The sequence below is a fragment of the Rissa tridactyla genome, chromosome 25, assembly GCF_028500815.1.
Source record: "Rissa tridactyla isolate bRisTri1 chromosome 25, bRisTri1.patW.cur.20221130, whole genome shotgun sequence".
NCBI lineage: Eukaryota > Metazoa > Chordata > Aves > Charadriiformes > Laridae > Rissa > Rissa tridactyla.
The window spans coordinates 225,965-244,598 of NC_071490.1; the positions used below are offsets into that span (position 1 = coordinate 225,965).

Here is an 18,634-nt window from a genome sequence, read left to right on the forward strand (position 1 = left end):
AGGATGCGCCGCTCGAGCCGCCCACTGCGCAGGCGCTGGGCGCCCCCCCCTCCCCGGGAACCGGAAGTGGGTCGTTGAGGTCTCTCGCAAGATGGTGGCGGGCGGCCCGGAACCGGGTCCCGTGGACGAGCTGGTCTCGTCGGTAACGCTTTACCGCCGGCGGCCGCGGCTCCTCCACGGCACTGTGTTGCCCTTCGTGGCGGGGCTCTACCCGGCCTGGTTGTGGCTGTGGGGACCCCGCGTGTGGGCGGCATGGGGGGAGGCGGAGGCGGCGGCGGTGTCGGAGGAGGAAGGCCCGAGGCCGGGCCCGGGTCCCGCGCCCCCCGAGGCCGCGTTGCTGACGCTCGCCGCCATCGGTGTGGTCCATCTGCTGACGGCGCTCTCGGGGCTGTGGTCGGTGCACGCTCACTGCGCCCTCACCTGCGTCCGGGTGAGTCCCGGGGCTGCCGGTGCGGCGGGGCTGGGTCGCGCTAGAGAATCCTCCGGGGCTGCCCGCCGGCAGCGCGGGGAGGTTCTTGCCGCCCCCCGCGGGCTCTCCTGTCGTGCGGGGGTAGCTGAGGGCGCGGGGGCGTTCGGTCTTCTGCTGGGGGGAGCCGAAGTTTCTTGCGACGTGGCAGAGCCGCATCGGCCATGTAAGAGCCCCGGCGAGCGCGGTGAGGGTGAGGGGCGTGAGGATCCGCTTTGCACGGAAATACTTCTCCCTTTAGCTGGGCTTGGGCAGCGTGGCTGCGTGCTGGCGGGGGGAAGGAGAGGGCTGGAGCCCCTCTGCCGTGGGGTGGGCTGAGAGAGTTGGGGGGGTTCAGCCTGGAGAAGAGAAGGCTCCGGGGAGACCTTCCAGCCCCTTCCAGTCCCTAAAGGGGCTCCGGGAAAGCTGGGGAGGGACTCTGGATCAGGGAGGGGAGCCGTGGGATGAGGGGGGATGGTCTTAAACTGGAAGAGGGGAGATTTAGATGAGATCTGGGGAAGAAATTCTTGGCTGTGAGGGTGGTGAGCCCCTGGCCCAGGTTGCCCAGAGAAGCTGTGGCTGCCCCATCCCTGGAGGGGTTCAAGGCCAGATTGGATGGGGCTTGGAGCAGCCTGGGCTGGTGGGAGGTGGCCCTGCCCAGGGCAGGGGTGACACTGGTGGGTCTTTAAGCCCCTTCCTAACTCAAACCATCCTATGATTGTCTGAGAAGTGCCTGTGTTCGGCAGGCCCCAGAGCAGCGTCGGGGAGCCCAGCAATGTGTCTGCACGCAGGCAGCCTGGGATGAGTTGAGAGCTCAGGGAGGCGTCTCACTGCCTTTGCTAGTGTTGATTGTTCTGTCTTTTGACAATGGACCAGCTGGTTGCCATTTTTGCCATCGCTATTGTAACCGTGTCTTACTGACGGCTATACCTGCATTAACTGCAAGTGAAGTACAGAATATACTTCTTTTGGTGGTAGGGTACGATTTTGGGGATGGATTGTTGTCATCGAAATGTTTTTGGTTCTAACAATGGCTTTGGAAAAGCACCGGGCTGCAAAGAGCTCTTTTCTCTGTGTGACTTAATGTGACCCAGCAAGAATTCCTCCTGACTCGTTGAAATTCGGGGTCTGTGATCTGCTTTACGAAGCGTGTCTTGTTTGTGTTTCAGGAACCTTGTCCTAAGAAAGCCACATTGGCTAAAGTTGTGCCAACCCCAAATAACGGCTCAGTAGAACTGGTGCCACTCCACAGAGACCAGGTAAGGACACGGCTGTCAGCTGCAGAGCCGACGCTTGTCGTGTGCCAGGGAACTGCTAAGTCGTGCCGTCAGCCTGCCATTTATTGGCTTTTAACTTAAGTAATTAGGGAAAAATCAGCTGCAGTCAATGAAAAACGGGGATGTTGGAGATTGCACAGTGTTTCCCGGTGTGTGTACCACAAGCAGAATTATAGATGTAGGGTCGTTGGGGCTTCTTTCCTTCTTCAGACCAGATGATGTGTGGAGCGAAGTCTTTGGGGTGTGTTCAACTGGTTGGTTTTTTCTCCCTCTCTGCAGGGCGAGGATGGGCAGGAAGCCCTTTCCTTTGAATTTCAGAAAATCAAATACTCGTATGAGACAGACGGCAAGAAACAGTTTCTTCCTGTAGCTTTCCCTGTGGAACATCCCCTTTGTTACTACCAGAATGCCCGAGGTTATCAGGAGGACAAAGATATCCGAGCAGCTGAGAAGAAATACGGTACAAACAAGTGAGTTTTCCAGGTGCAGATCTCTCTTTGCCGAAGTTGTGTCAGGAACAAAGGTGTTGGACCACAGTTGTAGCCCCGGTTTTTAAATTTCAGTTGCTCCCAGCACTTGCTTCAGATTCCTTTAAGGACAGAGAGTGGTATCGGACAGAGGGGTTTTCTCCAGGTTGGGCTATAGATGGAAATTAATTGCGTATAATAAATTAACTGAAACTAAGTGATGGAAAATAGAGAGATCGTGGACATTCAGGAGTACAGCCTGGTGTGACACCAGGGGCTGCAGGTGCCTTTTGGGTTGGGCTTTTGCTGAGAATCTGGAACTTTTAGGTTAATAAGGATTCAATTCTTTCCCAGGGCTGAGATGGTGGTGCCGGAGTTCTTGGAACTCTTTAAAGAAAGAGCTACAGCTCCATTCTTCATCTTTCAGGTAAAATGAGCAAACAAAAAGAGCTGTAAATACTTCTCCCCGCTAAAAAAAACCACGAGAATTCCTTACAGTCCTGGCCTGAGAGCCATAAATCTGCTGGCAGCTTTCTAAAATCGGGCACAGATGCTGTTCTTGCACTGTAATATTGATTTTACTTCTGGGAACGACCCTGTTTCTCCCTAACGACTTACTGTGATTTTTCTGGTTTTCTGGTTTCCTACAATGAAACGTGTACCAAGTTAGCTTTAAAAAAAAAAATCCTAGAAATGGAAGGCTTTTCTTTTCTGAGGGAGGTTAGAATAACTTCTGTGCTCTGTTCTCCCCCCAGGTGTTCTGCGTGGGTTTGTGGTGCTTGGATGAATACTGGTATTACAGTGTTTTCACCCTCTCCATGTTGGTTGCGTTTGAAGCTTCTCTGGTCCAGCAGCAAATGAGGAACATGTCGGAGATTCGAAAAATGGGCAACAAGCCCTACATGATCCAGGTAATTGGACCCAGAGAGGATTGTGGATGAAGTTTTTGCTGTAGCTGTCTCTTACTGATCTGATATTCCTTTTTCCGCCTTTTCTCCTCTGATCCTTCTGGCGCGTGCAGGGCTTCTCAAAGTGCTTTTTGTTTTTTATCACGCAGGTTTACAGAAACCGCAAGTGGCGCCCCATTTCCAGTGATGAGATTATTCCAGGGGATATCGTTTCCATTGGTAAGGACTTCCATCGTGGTTGTAAGCAAAAGCTTGTTTCCAATCAGATTCCTTCCAGCGCGTTAAGTTATGCAGTGAATTGGATTAGGCATAAAAATCTAATGGTCTTGATCAGGTGCTTTCGAGGACTTTTGATTCGTAGGTGTCACAATTCAAGGCTCTGAGAGATTAATCCTTGGGCTGGCTCTTAAAGGGGGCTCCAGGAAAGCTGGGGAGGGACTCTGGATCAGGGAGGGGATGGTTTGAAACTGGAAGAGCGGAGATTTAGATGAGATCTGGGGAAGAAATTCTTGGCTGTGAGGGCGGTGAGACGCTGGCCCAGGTTGCCCAGAGAAGCTGTGGCTGCCCCATCCCTGGAGGGGTTCGAGGCCAGGTTGGCCGGGGCTTGGAGCAACCTGGGCTGGTGGGAGGTGGCCCTGCCCAGGGCAGGGGGTGGCACTGGAGGGTCTTTAAGGTCCCTTCCAACTCTAACCATTCTGTGATCTCTTGGACTGGCTAGCTCTCCCCAAGAAGGGTAAATACCTAGATAAATCAGCCTCAGATTCTTCAGTTTAGGGTTGTGAAGGTGAAGAGTTCCCTTCCGCCTGACAATATCTTCCTGGAACGAAAAGGGGAAGGGCAGATCTCCCTTAACCCTCTTTTCCTTGTTAATGTTGTGTTACCCCAGGCTGTGGTGTCGGTCTTTGAAGCCTGAGCAGCAATAAGAACTAAGTGACTTCATTTTAAACTTTCCTGGTGTCAAAAGAGACTTGATAACCTTCAGACCCTTTTGGTTCTCAGCCATGCTGAGTGGGTACATGCTGTGGTAGACGTGGCAGCCGTGAGAGATCGGAAGCTTTAGGAATCTCCTGTATCTCCGCTAAACTGAAGGAGAGCTGTGCCCTGCCGGATGAATCGCCAAATGATAGTTGCTTCTGCCTTTGAGCTCCTTCTCAGTTTTAATTTTTGAATTGCAGGCCGATCTCCTCACGAAAACCTAGTGCCGTGTGACGTGCTGCTGTTACGTGGCAGGTGTATTGTAGATGAAGCTATGCTGACGGGAGAGTCCGTGCCGCAGATGAAGGTCTGTGTGAGACGTCCTCTGTCCTGTCCCTTTCTTGCAACCTGGAAAAGTACAAATATTCAAGCCGCTGCAGCATCGGCGAGTGCCACTTAGTTTCTTTGTGTGAATGCTGGCCCGAGCAACCTGGTCTGTTTGTTACCTGCTCCCTACCAGTGATGGATGGTCTCTGGTAAATGAGAAACAGAAGTGGCTGTTTTGTCTGGCCGTGTCTCCGGCCTTTGGGTCTGAACTCCGTCGTGTGGGCATGCCATCGCCCTCCTACGCATTCCCCAGTCCGGATTCCTTTGGCTGGGTAGAGGTGGGAGGAGGAACAAGTGTAAAGCACTTCAAAACCCTTAATATTCCTCCTTTTTGTGCCAGTGGGTGGCTTAAAAATGATAAAGTAATGCTTGCAGAGCCTCCGTTGCTGAATTCAGTGTGCCAAGGGTGAACTAGTCTCCCGAAACCAGAATTTCCCCAGATGCCAGGCTCTAAACCCAGAGCGATCGGGAGCTGAATGGCACGTGAGGGTCTAGGTTCAGCTCGGGCCACCTTTGGCCGAAGTGAGAGCGTCTTGAGGGATAAGAACAGGAAGGAGCGCTGGAAGTTTCCATGTTGATAGCTGTGAATCTGAGAGCTGCGCGTTGTCCCGCAGGAGCCTGTGGAGGATCTCAGTCCAGAGCACGTCTTGGACATGCAGACGGACTCCCGCCTACACATCATATTTGGGGGAACAAAAGTGGTGCAGCACATCCCGCCCCAGAAAGCCAGCACAGGACTGAAACGTACGTACCTGCACAAATTCCCTCCGAGAAGGCTCGTCTTGTACCGTAGATCTATTTTAAGTGGCTTTGCTGCAATTTTTGGAGGATGTCGTTGAGTCGGTCTCTCTGGCCTGGTTGCTAAGAGTTTACTTGGATTATTTCTTCCTTTTTGTAAGTGAGAGGAGGGCGTAGCTTCAAGTGTATTCTCTCTGTGATAAGCCTATAAAAGGTGGATGCTAAGCTTGCTGTCTTCATTCCTGCTCCAGCTGTCGATAATGGCTGCGTGGCGTATGCTCTGAGGACCGGCTTCAACACATCTCAGGTGAGATTTCAACCTGTCTTTGTCGGTGACGCCGGTCGTGCCGTTCAGCCGCTTCGCTGTAAGGAAATCCTTACGAAACACAGCAGTGGGAAAATACAAATCGGGGCCTCAGAATTACTTGGGTTTGGAAGAGGAATGAATTAAGGTCGGTCTTTTCCCTGCGTGTCAAATAAATAGTCCGCTGGTTGATGCGGAAGCCCGGGAGTCGGGAGTCAGGGTTCCTGTTGTGACTGCCCCCATGATGTACATGCTTCGGCTCCTGGTTATCCCTGTTTCTGTAATGATGATTGTTGGAAAAAGGCAATTAAGTGTGTTTGTAGAGACTAGGGATGTGAAAGTGAGCTTTTTCAATTGAAAATTGGAGACTGCTTCAAAGAAATCATCGGCTTAATGATGTAGCGACGAGTTTGGGGTTGGGTTTTGGTTTTTTTTTTTTTAACAGATTAATTATGGGTGACTCTGGGCTGCTGCCTAGATCGCAGAAGTAATTTTCAGGCTCTGGCACCGAAACACCCGAGTGTAACTTTAAAATTGGGTTTCATAGCTATTTTTAACAAACTGCTGCATGCTGCAGAGGTGGCTTCTTGCACTGAAGGCTGTTCTTCTCAGGGGAAATTGCTACGTACAATCCTCTTTGGGGTGAAGAGAGTGACAGCCAATAACTTAGAGACCTTCATTTTCATCCTGTTCCTGCTGGTCTTTGCCATTGCTGCTGCAGCATACGTCTGGATCGAAGGTGAGATTTCTTCTTGCCTCTTCCAGGTCTCTACCCAGGACTTGTACCAAAGTTGACGTAATTTCTGAGAGTTACAATAGCTGGGTTGGGCTGCGCCAGTGGTTCAGTGTAGGGGCCCACACTGCATTCTGGATGCTTTTCTTGCCCTCCCGCAGCCCTTCCTAGGTAGGTGAGCTTCTTTGTGGTACTCACCTTAGCTCTGTGGGGCACGCAGTCCGAGGACGAGGAGATATCCATCTCTCCCGTCTCATTCCCTAGGCACCAAGGATCCTAGCAGGAACCGGTACAAGCTCTTCCTGGAGTGTACTTTAATACTGACGTCGGTTGTTCCACCTGAGCTTCCCATCGAGCTCTCTCTGGCCGTCAACACCTCCCTCATCGCCTTGGCCAAGCTCTGTAAGTACCGAGCCTAAACACAGAAACAAAAATGGGACTGTTTTCTTGTGCCTGGAACCGGGGGGGGGGGTGTGTGTCAGCGAGGAAACGAGTGTGAAATTCCTGTAGTCTTCTCAGTTTCTGCTCAGTGAGAGTACGGGGTTTGGAGCTGGTGTGTGGGAGGGGGTTTAAATCCCGAAGAATTTAGGAGTTGTGTGCTTTGAAGTGGGTCCTAAATCAAGTGTAGGAGGGAATGTCTTCATACAAAAGTTGGCTTGCTCGACAGTCCTGCAGTTCTGCATCGAGCAGGTTCCTATATATGGAATAATAGGGAGGTCAGGGACTGTTGGACTGCATCCCTCGGTGTCTGTTCCGGTTTCAAACGCCACAAAAATTCCAAATGGGGAGTTGAGGGTTCGGTAACTCCAGCTGAGAACCCCGTTGATGGCTCCTGTCTTGTGGTAAAAGCCGCCGAGCATCCTCTCCTGGCTTTGCTGTAGCTCGTCTCTCACAGAGTTTCCTCTCCTCTCTTCCAGATGTGTACTGTACGGAGCCCTTCCGCATCCCCTTCGCAGGCAAAGTGCAAGTTTGCTGTTTCGATAAAACGGGCACATTAACCAGCGACCACCTCGTCGTGAGAGGAGTAGCTGGGCTCAGGTAGGTCCTGGGGGATTTTCGTTACGTGGTTTGCTGGGCTTTGGGCACGGCGGGAACTCCTCAGGCCCAAGTGAAATCCCATCCCAGTGGAGAAGAGAAGATAATCGGGGGTTTGGAGAGTGAAGGAAGTGGATTGGAGCGGAAGGAGAGGGGGGTTGTTGGTCTCTGGCAACGACTGTGGGCTCAGGATTTGTGAATTTAATTGTCTTGGGAGGGACTTCTTACACAGGGTTTTTATGGAACCGAGGTCTTCGCTGCTCTTCCATGCAGCAGCATCCTGTTTTCTCATTCCGCTGCCGTAATGAACTGTGCCTGAAGGCCAGATTCTGCGGCAGAGAGACATCAAGAGTCCTTTGATTCTACGGTTACTTAAATGCGTTCGTTCAAGCCTCTGCTCCGAGTGTTCTGTTTGAATCAAGTTTGCTTCGGAAGACTGGCGAAAACGATGGGCTTTGGCACCGTTTGCCGTTGAGCCGGCGCCAGATTTCCTATGGCTTTGATCTCCCCGTGAGAAGCTCCGCTGTTTACTGTGTTAGAGTAGGAATGGTTTTTTGGTTTTGGTTTTGTTTTTTTTTCTTTTGCTGGGAAAAAATCCAGCATTTGTCTGGGATAACATGAATGGGGTCTGTTAAACGTGGGCAGTCTCTCTTTTTTTTTTTTTTTTTTTTTATGCTGCAGGGACGGGAAGGAGGTGACGCCAGTATCTGACATCCCTGTAGAAACCCACCGAGCCATTGCTACTTGCCACTCCCTTGTGCAGTTGGATGACGGGACGCTGGTGGGAGACCCCTTGGAGAAGGCGATGTTGATGGCTGTGGACTGGACCCTGACCAAAGGTAAATCCTTTGGGATTCTCACTCCTCCCTGATTGTTACATGAGCTCCGCTTACGTATGCTTTGGGGTGGGTTTTTTTGGGGGGATGATGATGATAACGCTGTTTTTGTCAGTTCTGAGCGAGAAGTTAGCTAGTCTATGGAGATTTCCTATGCCTCATGCCAGCAAGGAGCGAATTCCGGCTGGTTATGATCCCAGAAACTGATTTGGGGCGGTGGAAATCCTTGCACTGCATGTCTGAAGGACAACAAATAGCAGAAGTTTGTTCTCGGGACTGCAGACGCCGCGTTCTGCAACTGGCCACATGCTCGGGTTGGCGTCTTTAATTCCAATTTTGCCGACCCAGTAAGACCAGGGCGTGACAGCGCAGGTCGCAGCGGTGAGAACGTGACGGGTGTGGGTTTCAGCATGGGCTGCGGGACGTCTCTCTGGAGCCTTCCTGCTCTGTTTTCTTGGCTTTCGCGTGCACAGGTAACTGACGTAGAAATCTTCCAGAAATATTATATACGTATCCCGCTCTTGTGGTTTTTTTGCTTCTGGGTTTTTACCTGCGATAATAATATCTGCTGGAAATACACCTTCAACCTGCTGTATTCATATCAATGCACGTAGGTTTTCGGATTGGTTTTGTCCCTTAATTCTTGGCACGAGGGAGAATTCCCACCTCTGTATGCTTTTATCTAAGGAGAGGAAATTTATATGATCTCGGTGACCTACGGGTTCCTTTGGGAATGTTGCTTTTGATACCGAGAAACCTTTCAGGATTTCCTGATCTGTTTGTTTCCAGATGAGAAAGTTTTCTCCAGAAGTATTAAAACTCAGGGACTGAAAATTCACCAGCGCTTTCATTTTGCCAGTGCCCTGAAAAGAATGTCTGTCTTGGCGTCGTACGAGAAGATCGGCTCGACTGATCTCTGTTACATTGCAGCTGTGAAAGGGGCCCCAGAGACGCTGCACAAAATGGTGAGCGCATCTCTAGGAGAGGAAGGGCCTTCTCTAGCACCTGGGCTCGTCCCCTTCTGCCTCTGCTTGTCCCTGCGTTCCGCTTCGAGGAACCCGCAACAAATTCATTGTGGTTTAGACGTTTATTCTACCACCTGATGACCTCTCCCACGCCGGGAATGGGAATCGGTGGGGGGGGAAAAACAAGGAAACCCAAGGGTTGAAATGTAAACAGATTTAATAGAATAAGACTAGATACCTAATAACTCTAAAGAACTTATTTTGATCCCGATACCAATTATACTCAGCCCATTCTATCAGGAGGAAGCCGGGCGCTCCCGGCAGGGGATGGCAAATGTGGGACACTGCCAGCGCTGCAGCTTCGGGAGGAAGGGAAGGGCTCAGGGCTCCGGCACCGGGGCGAGGAGTTCTCAGGATGGCAGCCATCAAGGGAAAGAGAGAGGCAACTCCTCAGCAAACTTTCTAATCTCCATATAAAGTGATGTTCACGGTATAAAATAATCCTGTTGGCAGCTTGGGTCGAGTGCCTGGGTCTCGCTCCTCCTCATCCCCGCACCTGGGGAGCTCAAACACTGAGATCATGAACCCCACATCCCAGAGCTGGCTATAAACTAAATATTGCCACCAATTCAGGCACCGGAGTCTTCTAAAAGCGCGGTTTTCCCAAGCCTTAGAAGGGAAAATTAGTCCTGTGTCGCTCACACCGGGACACGCTGCCACGCCGTGAACCCACATGATGTAGGGATTTCATCCTGCACAGCGAACCCCTGCCTGAAAACAAACTGGGGAGTTTCAGGCTAATCCCAGTGAGGTCCGAATGTCTCACCGTACGCGCTCCCGGCCCTCTGGCTTTTGCTGACGGCAGAGGGCTGGATCCGGGGAATCTCCTGGTTTGCCCCTGATGGTGAGGGACCCTCCTAAAGGTGTCTCTTTCCCCCTGTTCGCATATTTACCGTGAAATGCTGGAATGTGCTGCTGAACTGTGTTTGGAACTGCATTAACCCCATGTTTTTCCCCACGCCTTCTCTAGTTGTCTCAGTGCCCAAGCAACTATCACGCTGTCCACACGGAAATTTCACACGAGGGGGCAAGAGTGCTGGCCCTTGGCTACAAAGAACTGGGCCACCTCACTCACCAGCAGGTACATCTGGCTGCTTAAGCCTTGAAATCGAGCTCCTGTTAAAGGAAACGGAGGCGGTGCGAGCAGGGAAGAGGGCTTGGGACTCTTTCGGGATGCGGTCGCCCAAAGTTGCTGTTAAGCGCGTTGTTTTTACGATCTGAATCTTCCGGAAAAATCGCAGCCTCTGCGTTGTGCTCCCAGCTTTGAATTCCTGTGCATCGTTGATCAATTCTTCTGGTTTCTCCCTTCGTAAAGCGGGGTCTGCTCTTCCCTTGTAGCAATCGAAGAGGCTTAGCGTTGAACTTTTTAGCTGCAAGCCTGGCTTTAGGTGGGGATGGGGACGCGTAAGTGTTTTCAGGGCCATCTCCGGAGCTTTGTGCCAAAAAAGCCTTCCTTCTAGAGGAGCTGGGCATGGTGCAGGGGTGCCCCCCGCGTCTCAGAGCACCGGTTCCGTTTCTAGTGATGCTTTGATTGCCAGGAATCACCCTTTGGAAAACGGGATTGCTGCGACAGAGCAGCAGGTAACACTCTTTGCCGATTTGCTTTGGCAGGTGAGAGAGATGAAGCGTGAAACTTTGGAGTGTGATCTTAGATTTGTTGGATTCATTGTGGTTTCCTGTCCTCTCAAAGCCGATTCCAAATCCGTCATCAGGGAGATCCAAAACGCGTCGCACCACGTAAGCCTCGGCAGCATCCTGGCCTTACTGGTAGCTGCGGTGTTTGGCATGTGGAATTCCAGCACCGGAGGCCTTTGTGAAGCGAGGGCAAAGGCTTCCTCGTGGTGAAGGCAAAGAGACCTTGTGGATATAATGTTATTTTGGGGTGGGATTTGCCCTGGCCCAGAGAGTAAACCTTTCGGCAGGGTGCTGCGCAGAGCTGCATCTCCTTAGGGGAATGTCCCCAGCATCCAAGCTTGGCAGAAGGCTTTTCAGCGTAAAGAAAACTCGCTGGGAAGTGCCGCTTATCCACCCGGAACTGATTTTTGACCCCTTTGGCTTTCCCCTCAGGTAGTGATGATAACGGGAGACAATCCTCTCACCGCCTGCCACGTAGCCCGGGAGCTCCACTTCCTCCAGAGGGAGCACACCCTCATTCTGCAGCCTCCCGCGAACAAAGGTGACCCGTCCCCTGCAAGAGAAATGGCTCTGCCTTTTGGAGGACAACGGCCACAACCCTCCTGGGGCCTTGTGTCAAAGTCAGCCACGTGCTATTAGCGCTGCTGCTGGGTGCTGATAAGGGAAACTACTCGCTTTCCGGCATCCCAGATAACCCTCTGTCCTTTGCCCCTCTCTTCTCTGCCTTGGAGTTACTCTGCAAGCTCCATCCGTTCTCTGCAGCTCCTAAACCGAGCTGTCTGAGCACCAAAATAATAAAAATAACGGCAGCTTGAAGGCTGGGCAGGTTCTGAGCCCACCCAGGGAAGCCGAGAGCCGTGTCACTGACTGCAGGGTCCACATAAAGGCTGTACCTAGAGGGAGGTGGGCACGTCGCTGTCCTGAAAAGTGAAGGGTCTCATGTCCGTAGTGCTGAGGGGCTGCAAACGCCAGGGGCAGCGTCTGCGGGGCGGCTGGGAGCGTTTCTCACAGCCGGGCACCTCACAGGCACGCTCACGTCAAGCTCTCGCATCTCTTTCCAGGCTCCAGCTGGCAGTGGCAGTCCATCGACGGCGCTGTCGTGCTCCCGCTCTTGCCGGCCTCTTTGCGAGAGCTGACGCAGCGATACGACCTGTGCGTCACCGGGGAAGGTCTCTCTCACCTGCAGTCCGTGAACAGACAGCAGCTGCTGAAACTCATACCGCACATCCAGGTGTTCGCCAGAGTGGTGCCGAAGCAGAAGGTGAGAGGTTTCAGCTGCTGGTAAAACCCGGTTTTCATAGAATCATAGAACCGTAGGGTTGGAAGGGCCCTCTGGAGATCATCTCCTCCAACCCCGTCCAGAGCAGGGTCACCCAGAGCAGGCGGCACAGGAACGCGTCCGGGCGGGTTTGGGATGGCTCCACAGACGGAGACTCCCCCACCTCTCTGGGCAGCCTGTGCCAGGGCTCTGCCACCCGCAGAGTCAAGAAGTTCCTCCTCGTGTTTAGGTGGAACTTCCCATGCTCACGTTTGTGCCCGTTACCCCTTGTCCTGTCCCCGGGCACCACTGAGAAGAGCCTGGCCCCATCCTCCTGACACCCACCCTTTAAGATCCCCCCTCAGCCGTCTTTTTTCCAGACAAAAAGCCCCAAATCCCTCGGCTTTTCTTCATCAGAGAGATGTTCCCGTCCCCTCAGCATCATTTTGGCAGGGTTTTCATCTGGAGCCGCGTAGCTGCTGGCACGTGCTTCACGTTAAAGCGGTTTTCTGCAAAGCAGCGTAACCTCTCCCGATAGCCAAGCCGGCAGGAAGCCGAGCCATGGTGTTATCCTAACGAGTCCTGAGCCCCTTGGCCCGTTCTAGCTCTGCGCTCCTCAAACGGAGCCGGAAGGTGAAGCTTTTGGGAATCTGGGGGTGAGGCCAGCGAGTTCCTGCAGAACAGAAGCACTTGACCAAGCCCAGAGAGCAGCGTATCGGAGCGCGCGGGCTGCCAGCGCTCACTCCACGGGGTTTTTTGGGTTTTGTTTTGTTTTGTTTTTTGCAGGAGTTTGTAATCACTACTTTGAAGAGCCTGGGCTACGTCACGCTGATGTGTGGGGATGGCACTAATGACGTCGGAGCTCTGAAACACGCAGATGTGGGTGAGTCCGCAGGCAGGACTCACGCGTGCCCCTGGCTGAGTTCGGCTAGCGTTCCTAAACGCAAACCCAGCGCTGTTTCTCTGGCGTTTTCAGGGCTGGGATCATAGAATCATAGAATCTTCATGGTTGGAAAGGCCCTTTGAGATCATCGAGTCCAACCATACACACGCAAAATAAAAACCAACCTACAATCTCTGCCACTAGAGCATGCCCTGAAGTGCCCCATCTAGACGTTTCTTAAACACCTCTAGGGATGGGTTCTCAACCCCCTCCCTGGGCAGGCCGTTCCAGTGCCTGACCGCTCTTTCAGGAAAGGAATTCTTCCTGATATCTAACCTAAACCTCCCCTGCCGCAACTTCAGACCATTTCCTCTGGTCCTGTCGTTATTCCCCTGGGAGAAGAGGCCACCACGCACCTCTCTCCACCCTCCTTTCAGGGAGTTGTAGAGGGCAACGAGGTCTCCCCTCAGCCTCCTCTTCTCCAAGCTAAACATGCCCAGCTCCCTCGGCCTCTCCTCACATGCCCTGGTCTCCAGACCCCTCCCCAGCCTGGTCGCTCTCCTCTGGACACGCTCCAGCACCTCAACGTCCCTCTCGTACAGAGGGGCCCAGAACTGAACACAGCACTCGAGGTGAGGCCTCGCCAGCGCCCAGTACAGAGGCATCATCCCTTCCCTGCTCCTGCTGGCCACGCTGTTCCTGATACAAGCCAGGATGTTGTTGGCCTTCTTGGCCACCTGGGCACGCTGCTGGCTCGTGTCAAGCTGGCCGTCCACCAGCCCCCCCAGGTCCTTTTCTGCCGGGCAGCTTTCCAGCCGCTCTGCCCCAAGCCCGTAGCGTTGCTTGGGGTTGTTGTGACCAAAAGGCAGGACCCGGCACTTGGCCTTATTAAACCTCCTACAGTTGGCCTTGGCCCATGGATCCAGCCTGTCCAGGTCCAGGATCGATCTGACCAACATCGTTTGGTGGCATAAACTAACAAAAAGAAGAAGGATCTCTGCGCTGGTGGAATACCCGCGGCCTGCGCACCAGCAGGAATTAACTGGGAGAAAGAGTCTGTCTCTCTTTATTTTTCCCTAATCTTTACTTCAGGAAGTGTAACGTCTCTGAAATCCCTGCGTAACCCGCCCGACTCCAGGTGTAAATAGCAGCTGGGCTTCCTGCTGCGTGGAAACGCTCTGCCGGCGAAGGGATTACAGCCCTTTTTTCCCCTGCTTTTACGCTCCTACAGGAGTGGCGCTGCTGGCAAACGCTCCCGAGAGGCTGCCCGAGCGGAAGAAAAGAACCCGAGAGGGACCCAGCGACGGGAGACCTGCCCCGCCGTCGGTGGGGAGCGGGGCCGTGAAGCCCACGTCCCGCGGCGCCAAGCACAGGGTCCTGTCCCAGAGAGAGGAGCAGCTGGCCATCCAGAGGGTCGGTAACCAGACGTTTAAAAGCCCATTAATTTATCCTCGCTCTTTGTTCCTCCCCTGCTTTACTGCTAATTCAGGGAATGGCGGGAGGCGCTGGGAAAAGACCAGCTTTTCTGCTTCTCACCCTGAAATAACAGGACGGATTCGGGCAGAGGAGGAGCTGCTTTCCCAGCCGGCCACGGAGCTGATGCTGCACGCGGGAAGGCTTCTCGGCCTCACCTTGGCAGGGGGGGGGGACGTGGGAGAGGATAGTACGAGATCATCTTTGGTCCATCTTTCTTTTATTCGCCCGCAGGAGCGGATCAGTCAGGTCCTGAAGGATTTGGAAGAGGAGCGTGTACCAGTGGTGAAGCTGGGGGATGCCAGCATCGCGGCCCCCTTTACCTCCAAGCTCTCCTCCATTCAGTGCAGTAAGTGCCTGCCGGGAGCTGAACCGCTCGCCCGCGTCTCCCCGCGGCCGCGTTCCCCCCGGGGGGAACGAGCCTAGATCTGAAAGAAGCCAAGACAGAGGGCGTGGGGTGGTGAGAAACGCCCCCAAACCTCTGGCTTTGTCAGCTTTTTGTGCTGAGCAACCCCCGGGGGTGCGTGTGTGTGTGGGTGTGTGTGTGTGTTTCTTGGATGGGGAGGCGAGGGGTTACCTTCCCTCCGCACCGCTTCGGAAAAGGAGAAGACTGAGGGACGAAGCCCCCCAACCCGTTTTGTTTCCAAACGCTGCTTCCTCTTGCTCCTCAGTCTGCCACGTGATCAAGCAAGGCCGTTGCACGCTAGTGACAACCCTCCAAATGTTCAAGATCCTTGCCCTGAACGCCCTGATCCTCGCTTACAGCCAGAGCGTCCTCTACCTGGAAGGGGTGAAGTTCAGCGATTTTCAGGCCACGCTGCAGGGTCTGCTCTTGGCCGGCTGCTTCCTCTTCATCTCCAGGTCGAAGGTAAGGGGGGGGGGACGGCGGCCGGCCGATGTCAGCCGTATCGGGATTACCGACAGAGCATCTCTCTCCCAAAACAAACCAAAAAAACCCATTTATTTTAATAAGTTAACAGTCCACAGTGCTGAAGAAGGTGATTTTTTTTTTTTTTTTTTTTTTTTATATAATTCTTTTTCATTCCCCTGGATTTGGGAGGCTCCTGGGGCCGGCGCTTGCCAAAGGGAACTTCTTGCGATGGCGGGGGAGGCTTTGTTCAGGTTAGAGGACGAGCGGGTGGGAAGATAAAAACGCCGGTAAATGGTTGCACTGAGCCTGGTGCCTGCGCCGGTTCAGCTGCGGCTCTCGCCTTCGCCCGAAGGTGGAATCCTTGCAGGATTTTCCTGAGAAGCACAAAACAAACTTCAGTCGGATTCTGCTGGAAAACTGCCTCGAGGTGGTCAGAAACCACGCGAGTCTGACCCCCCGCTTTGCTTTTCTCTCCCAGCCTTTGAAGACGCTTTCCAAGGAGCGCCCGCTGCCAAACATCTTCAACCTCTACACGGTGCTGACGGTGCTGCTGCAGTTCCTCGTGCATTTCCTCAGCCTGGTTTACCTCTACCGCGGAGCCCAGGCCCGCAGCGAGTCCAAGTGAGTCTCTCTTCCTCCGACACCCCGATTTTTATTTTTTTATTTTTTTTTTATTTTATTTTTTCCTCCGGTTGCCCTTTCTGGGAACACTTTAGCGAGCTTCGGGAGTTTGACGTGTTTAGCCACGGGCCAGAAAAAGCGTTTTCGAGCTGTACGCAGAGCGCGTGCGGCTCGGCGTGGCGAGGACGCGACGCAACGGGTGGGAATACGGTGGGTGATCCGTGGCAGTTCCGATGCCTGCTGTCCCCACGGGCAAGGGAAGTAGAAATGACACCGATGAGGTGGATTTCTGGAAAACTTACGAAGAAAAACACAAAAAAAAACCCCAAAACGTATTTTTTTTTTCCACTTGAATTTCATGTTGTGAAAAAACCAGCAGCTGCAGCCGCGCTCTCACCCGCGCACGTATTTGGGAACAAACGGGTTTTGCCCAACGGAACTTAAATAAACTGGGGTCGGGGGGGCTACTCAAGGGAAGATAAATATTCCTGGTGGTTCCGAGCCTGGTCCGCTGATCCCCAGCTTTGTTTCCCTTCAGGCAGGAGGAGTTTGTGGATCTGTACAAGGAGTTTGAGCCCAGCCTCGTGAACAGCACCGTCTACATCATGTCGATGGCGATGCAGATGGCCACCTTCGCTATCAACTACAAGGCAAGTCACGGCTCCAGCCGCACCGGAGACGCGATTTTGTAATTAATTGAGGCGCGACAACGCAAAGCGATGCTGTTCTCGGATCACCAGCTCCCTTTTGTCAGTGCTCTGCGGGGGGCGGGGGGGGAAATCTCCCTCTTTTTGCACCAAATCGGAAGGAGCCGAGTGTCCCCAGTGGAATTTTCTCCGACTTACGGCCTCGCCCCTGCTCACGCTTTCTCCCCGCTGTGTTTCAGGGCCATCCTTTTATGGAGAGTCTACGCGAGAACAAACCTTTGCTGTGGAGCATCGTCCTTTCGGGACTCGCCATCGTGGGCCTTCTCACGGGCTCTTCGCCCGAATTCAACGAACAGTTTGGCTTGGTAGAAATCCCTACCGAGGTGAGCCGGCGGCGTTTCTCCGCCCCTGCTGAATTTTACGTGCGGTTTCCCAGTGAGAGAACAGGAGCTCTAGAGGAATCGTAAGGATTTCAGTAGAATGTCAGGCAGAGAACTCCTCACAGGAGCACTACCGGCCTAAAGAGCTTTAAGTGAGAGGGCGTGGGAGCAATTCTCCTGAAGCGTTGGGGTGTCGCTGCAGCCTGGGGGGGTGGAGGGCTGGAGAACAGCCCTGAGGAGAAGGACTTGGGGGTGTCGGTGGGGGGAAAAGCTCAATGGGAGCCGGCAACGTGCGCTGGTAGTCCGGAAAGCCACCAGCAACCTGGGCTACCATCCCCAGCAGGGCGAGGGGGGGGATTCTGCCCCTCTGCTCCGCTCTGGGGAGACCCCCCCCCTGCGGCGCTGGGGGGCTGGAGGAGGCCCCGGAGATGCTGGGAGGGCTGGAGCCCCTCTGCTGTGGGGCCGGGCTGAGTTGGGGGGTTCATCCCGGAGAAGAGAAGGCTCTGGGGAGACCTTGGAGCCCCTTCCAGTCCCTAAAGGGGCTCCGGGAAAGCCGGGAAGGGACTCTGGATCAGGGAGGGGAGCCGTGGGATGAGGGGGGACGGTTTTAAGCTGAAAAAGGGGAGATTTAGATTAGAAATTGGGAAGAAATTCTTGGCTGTGAGGGGGGTGAGCCCCTGGCCCAGGTTGCCCAGAGAAGCTGTGGCTGCCCCATCCCTGGAGGGGTTCAAGGCCAGGTTGGCCGGGACTTTGGGCAACCTGGGCTGGTGGGAGGTGGCCCTGCCCGGGGCAGGGGGTGGAACTGGGGGATCTCAAAGGTCCCTTCCCACCCAAAGCAGTCCATGATTCTGGATAAAATTCTTCACGCTGAGGGTGGTGGGATCCCGGCCCAGGTTGCCCAGAGGAACTGCCTGTCCCATCCCTGGGAACACTCGAGGCCCGGTTGGACGAGGCTCTAGTTGAAGATGTCCCTGCCCATGGCTAGATGGCCTTGAGAGGGCCCTTCCAACCCAAAGCATCCTGCGATTCTATGGATTTTTACAGCGTGCTGTGACGTTTTTACCATTTAGCCATTTTTTTTTTTACGTCACGTCGCGCCGCGCCAGGCAGAAGCCCGAGAAACCGAGGTGAGGGACTGAAGGGCTTGTCTTTCTTTTCCCAGTTCAAGATGGTGATCACCCAAGTGTTGCTGGCTGATTTCTTCCTCGCCTTGTTAGTGGACCGAATCCTTCAGTTTCTGCTGGGGAGCGCAAAACTTAAAGTGCCTTCTTGAAAGGGCTTCCGAGGTCCTCGCCGTCCCCCCCGGCAGCGCTCCGCCACCGCCGGCGCCCAGGGCCGCCTTTCGCCATCATGAGAATCATCCTAAATTCTTCTGACAAATAACTCTGAGCCTGTCGAGACGCGGGCCGGGGTGGGGGCGGGGGGGAAACTTTCTTCCAAATCATGCGGAAATCACCTCTTGCGAATCAAAACCTGACTTTTTAATGTTTCCGGGACGTTATCAATCACCAACTTTCGGGAGTTTTGTACTGCCCTAAAGGTTTAAGGAAACGTTTACAGAATTTGGTAACTAAACTGAGAATCGCTGTATTTTGAAAGGCGTTTGGAACTTCCTTTGTGGGGCTGGAAGCTTCGTGGTGGTTTTAGGAGACGACGAGGTAAAACGGCGACAAAGCGGAGGCGACGCCGAGGGTTGTAGGAGTTTTTACGTGACACAAACGCTACAACTGCCCTCGGTAACGTCTGGAATAAAGAGTTGTAGCGTTGACAGAGATCAGCCACTGCCACCACCTTCT

At 53.6% G+C, this 18,634-nt stretch overlaps 1 protein-coding gene across 2 annotated transcripts; it reads left to right on the plus strand.

The window, feature by feature from the left end:
- Positions 1–63: 63 nt before the first annotated feature.
- ATP13A1 (ATPase 13A1) lies at positions 64–18,436 on the plus strand. Of its 2 annotated transcripts, XM_054183483.1 has the most exons (26): positions 64–430; positions 1,615–1,704; positions 2,002–2,192; positions 2,544–2,616; positions 2,945–3,100; positions 3,247–3,316; positions 4,273–4,379; positions 5,014–5,143; positions 5,389–5,444; positions 6,054–6,180; positions 6,439–6,576; positions 7,092–7,212; positions 7,891–8,048; positions 8,835–9,010; positions 10,041–10,151; positions 10,682–10,807; positions 11,138–11,246; positions 11,767–11,966; positions 12,750–12,846; positions 14,078–14,259; positions 14,554–14,668; positions 14,991–15,187; positions 15,669–15,811; positions 16,350–16,461; positions 16,698–16,841; positions 18,001–18,436. In XM_054183483.1, exons 1-26 carry the CDS (start codon positions 92–94, stop codon positions 18,109–18,111), a joined length of 3,579 nt encoding a protein of 1,192 aa, XP_054039458.1. In that variant the 5' UTR covers positions 64–91; the 3' UTR covers positions 18,112–18,436. The 2 variants fall into 2 exon arrangements, with proteins under 2 accessions (XP_054039458.1, XP_054039459.1); XM_054183484.1 differs by lacking the exon at positions 10,682–10,807.
- The last annotated feature ends 198 nt before the right edge of the window (positions 18,437–18,634 follow it).

Excerpts from the sequence above, each read along its gene's own strand:
- ATP13A1 (XM_054183483.1), top strand. The coding sequence starts at position 92 with ATGGTGGCGGGCGGCCCGGAACCGGGTCCCGTGGACGAGCTGGTCTCG. Across the intron at positions 5,144-5,388 it reads AGCCAGCACAGGACTGAAAC|CTGTCGATAATGGCTGCGTG; the intron begins GTACGTACCTGC and ends TTCCTGCTCCAG. Across the intron at positions 10,808-11,137 it reads TCCAAAACGCGTCGCACCAC|GTAGTGATGATAACGGGAGA; the intron begins GTAAGCCTCGGC and ends CTTTCCCCTCAG.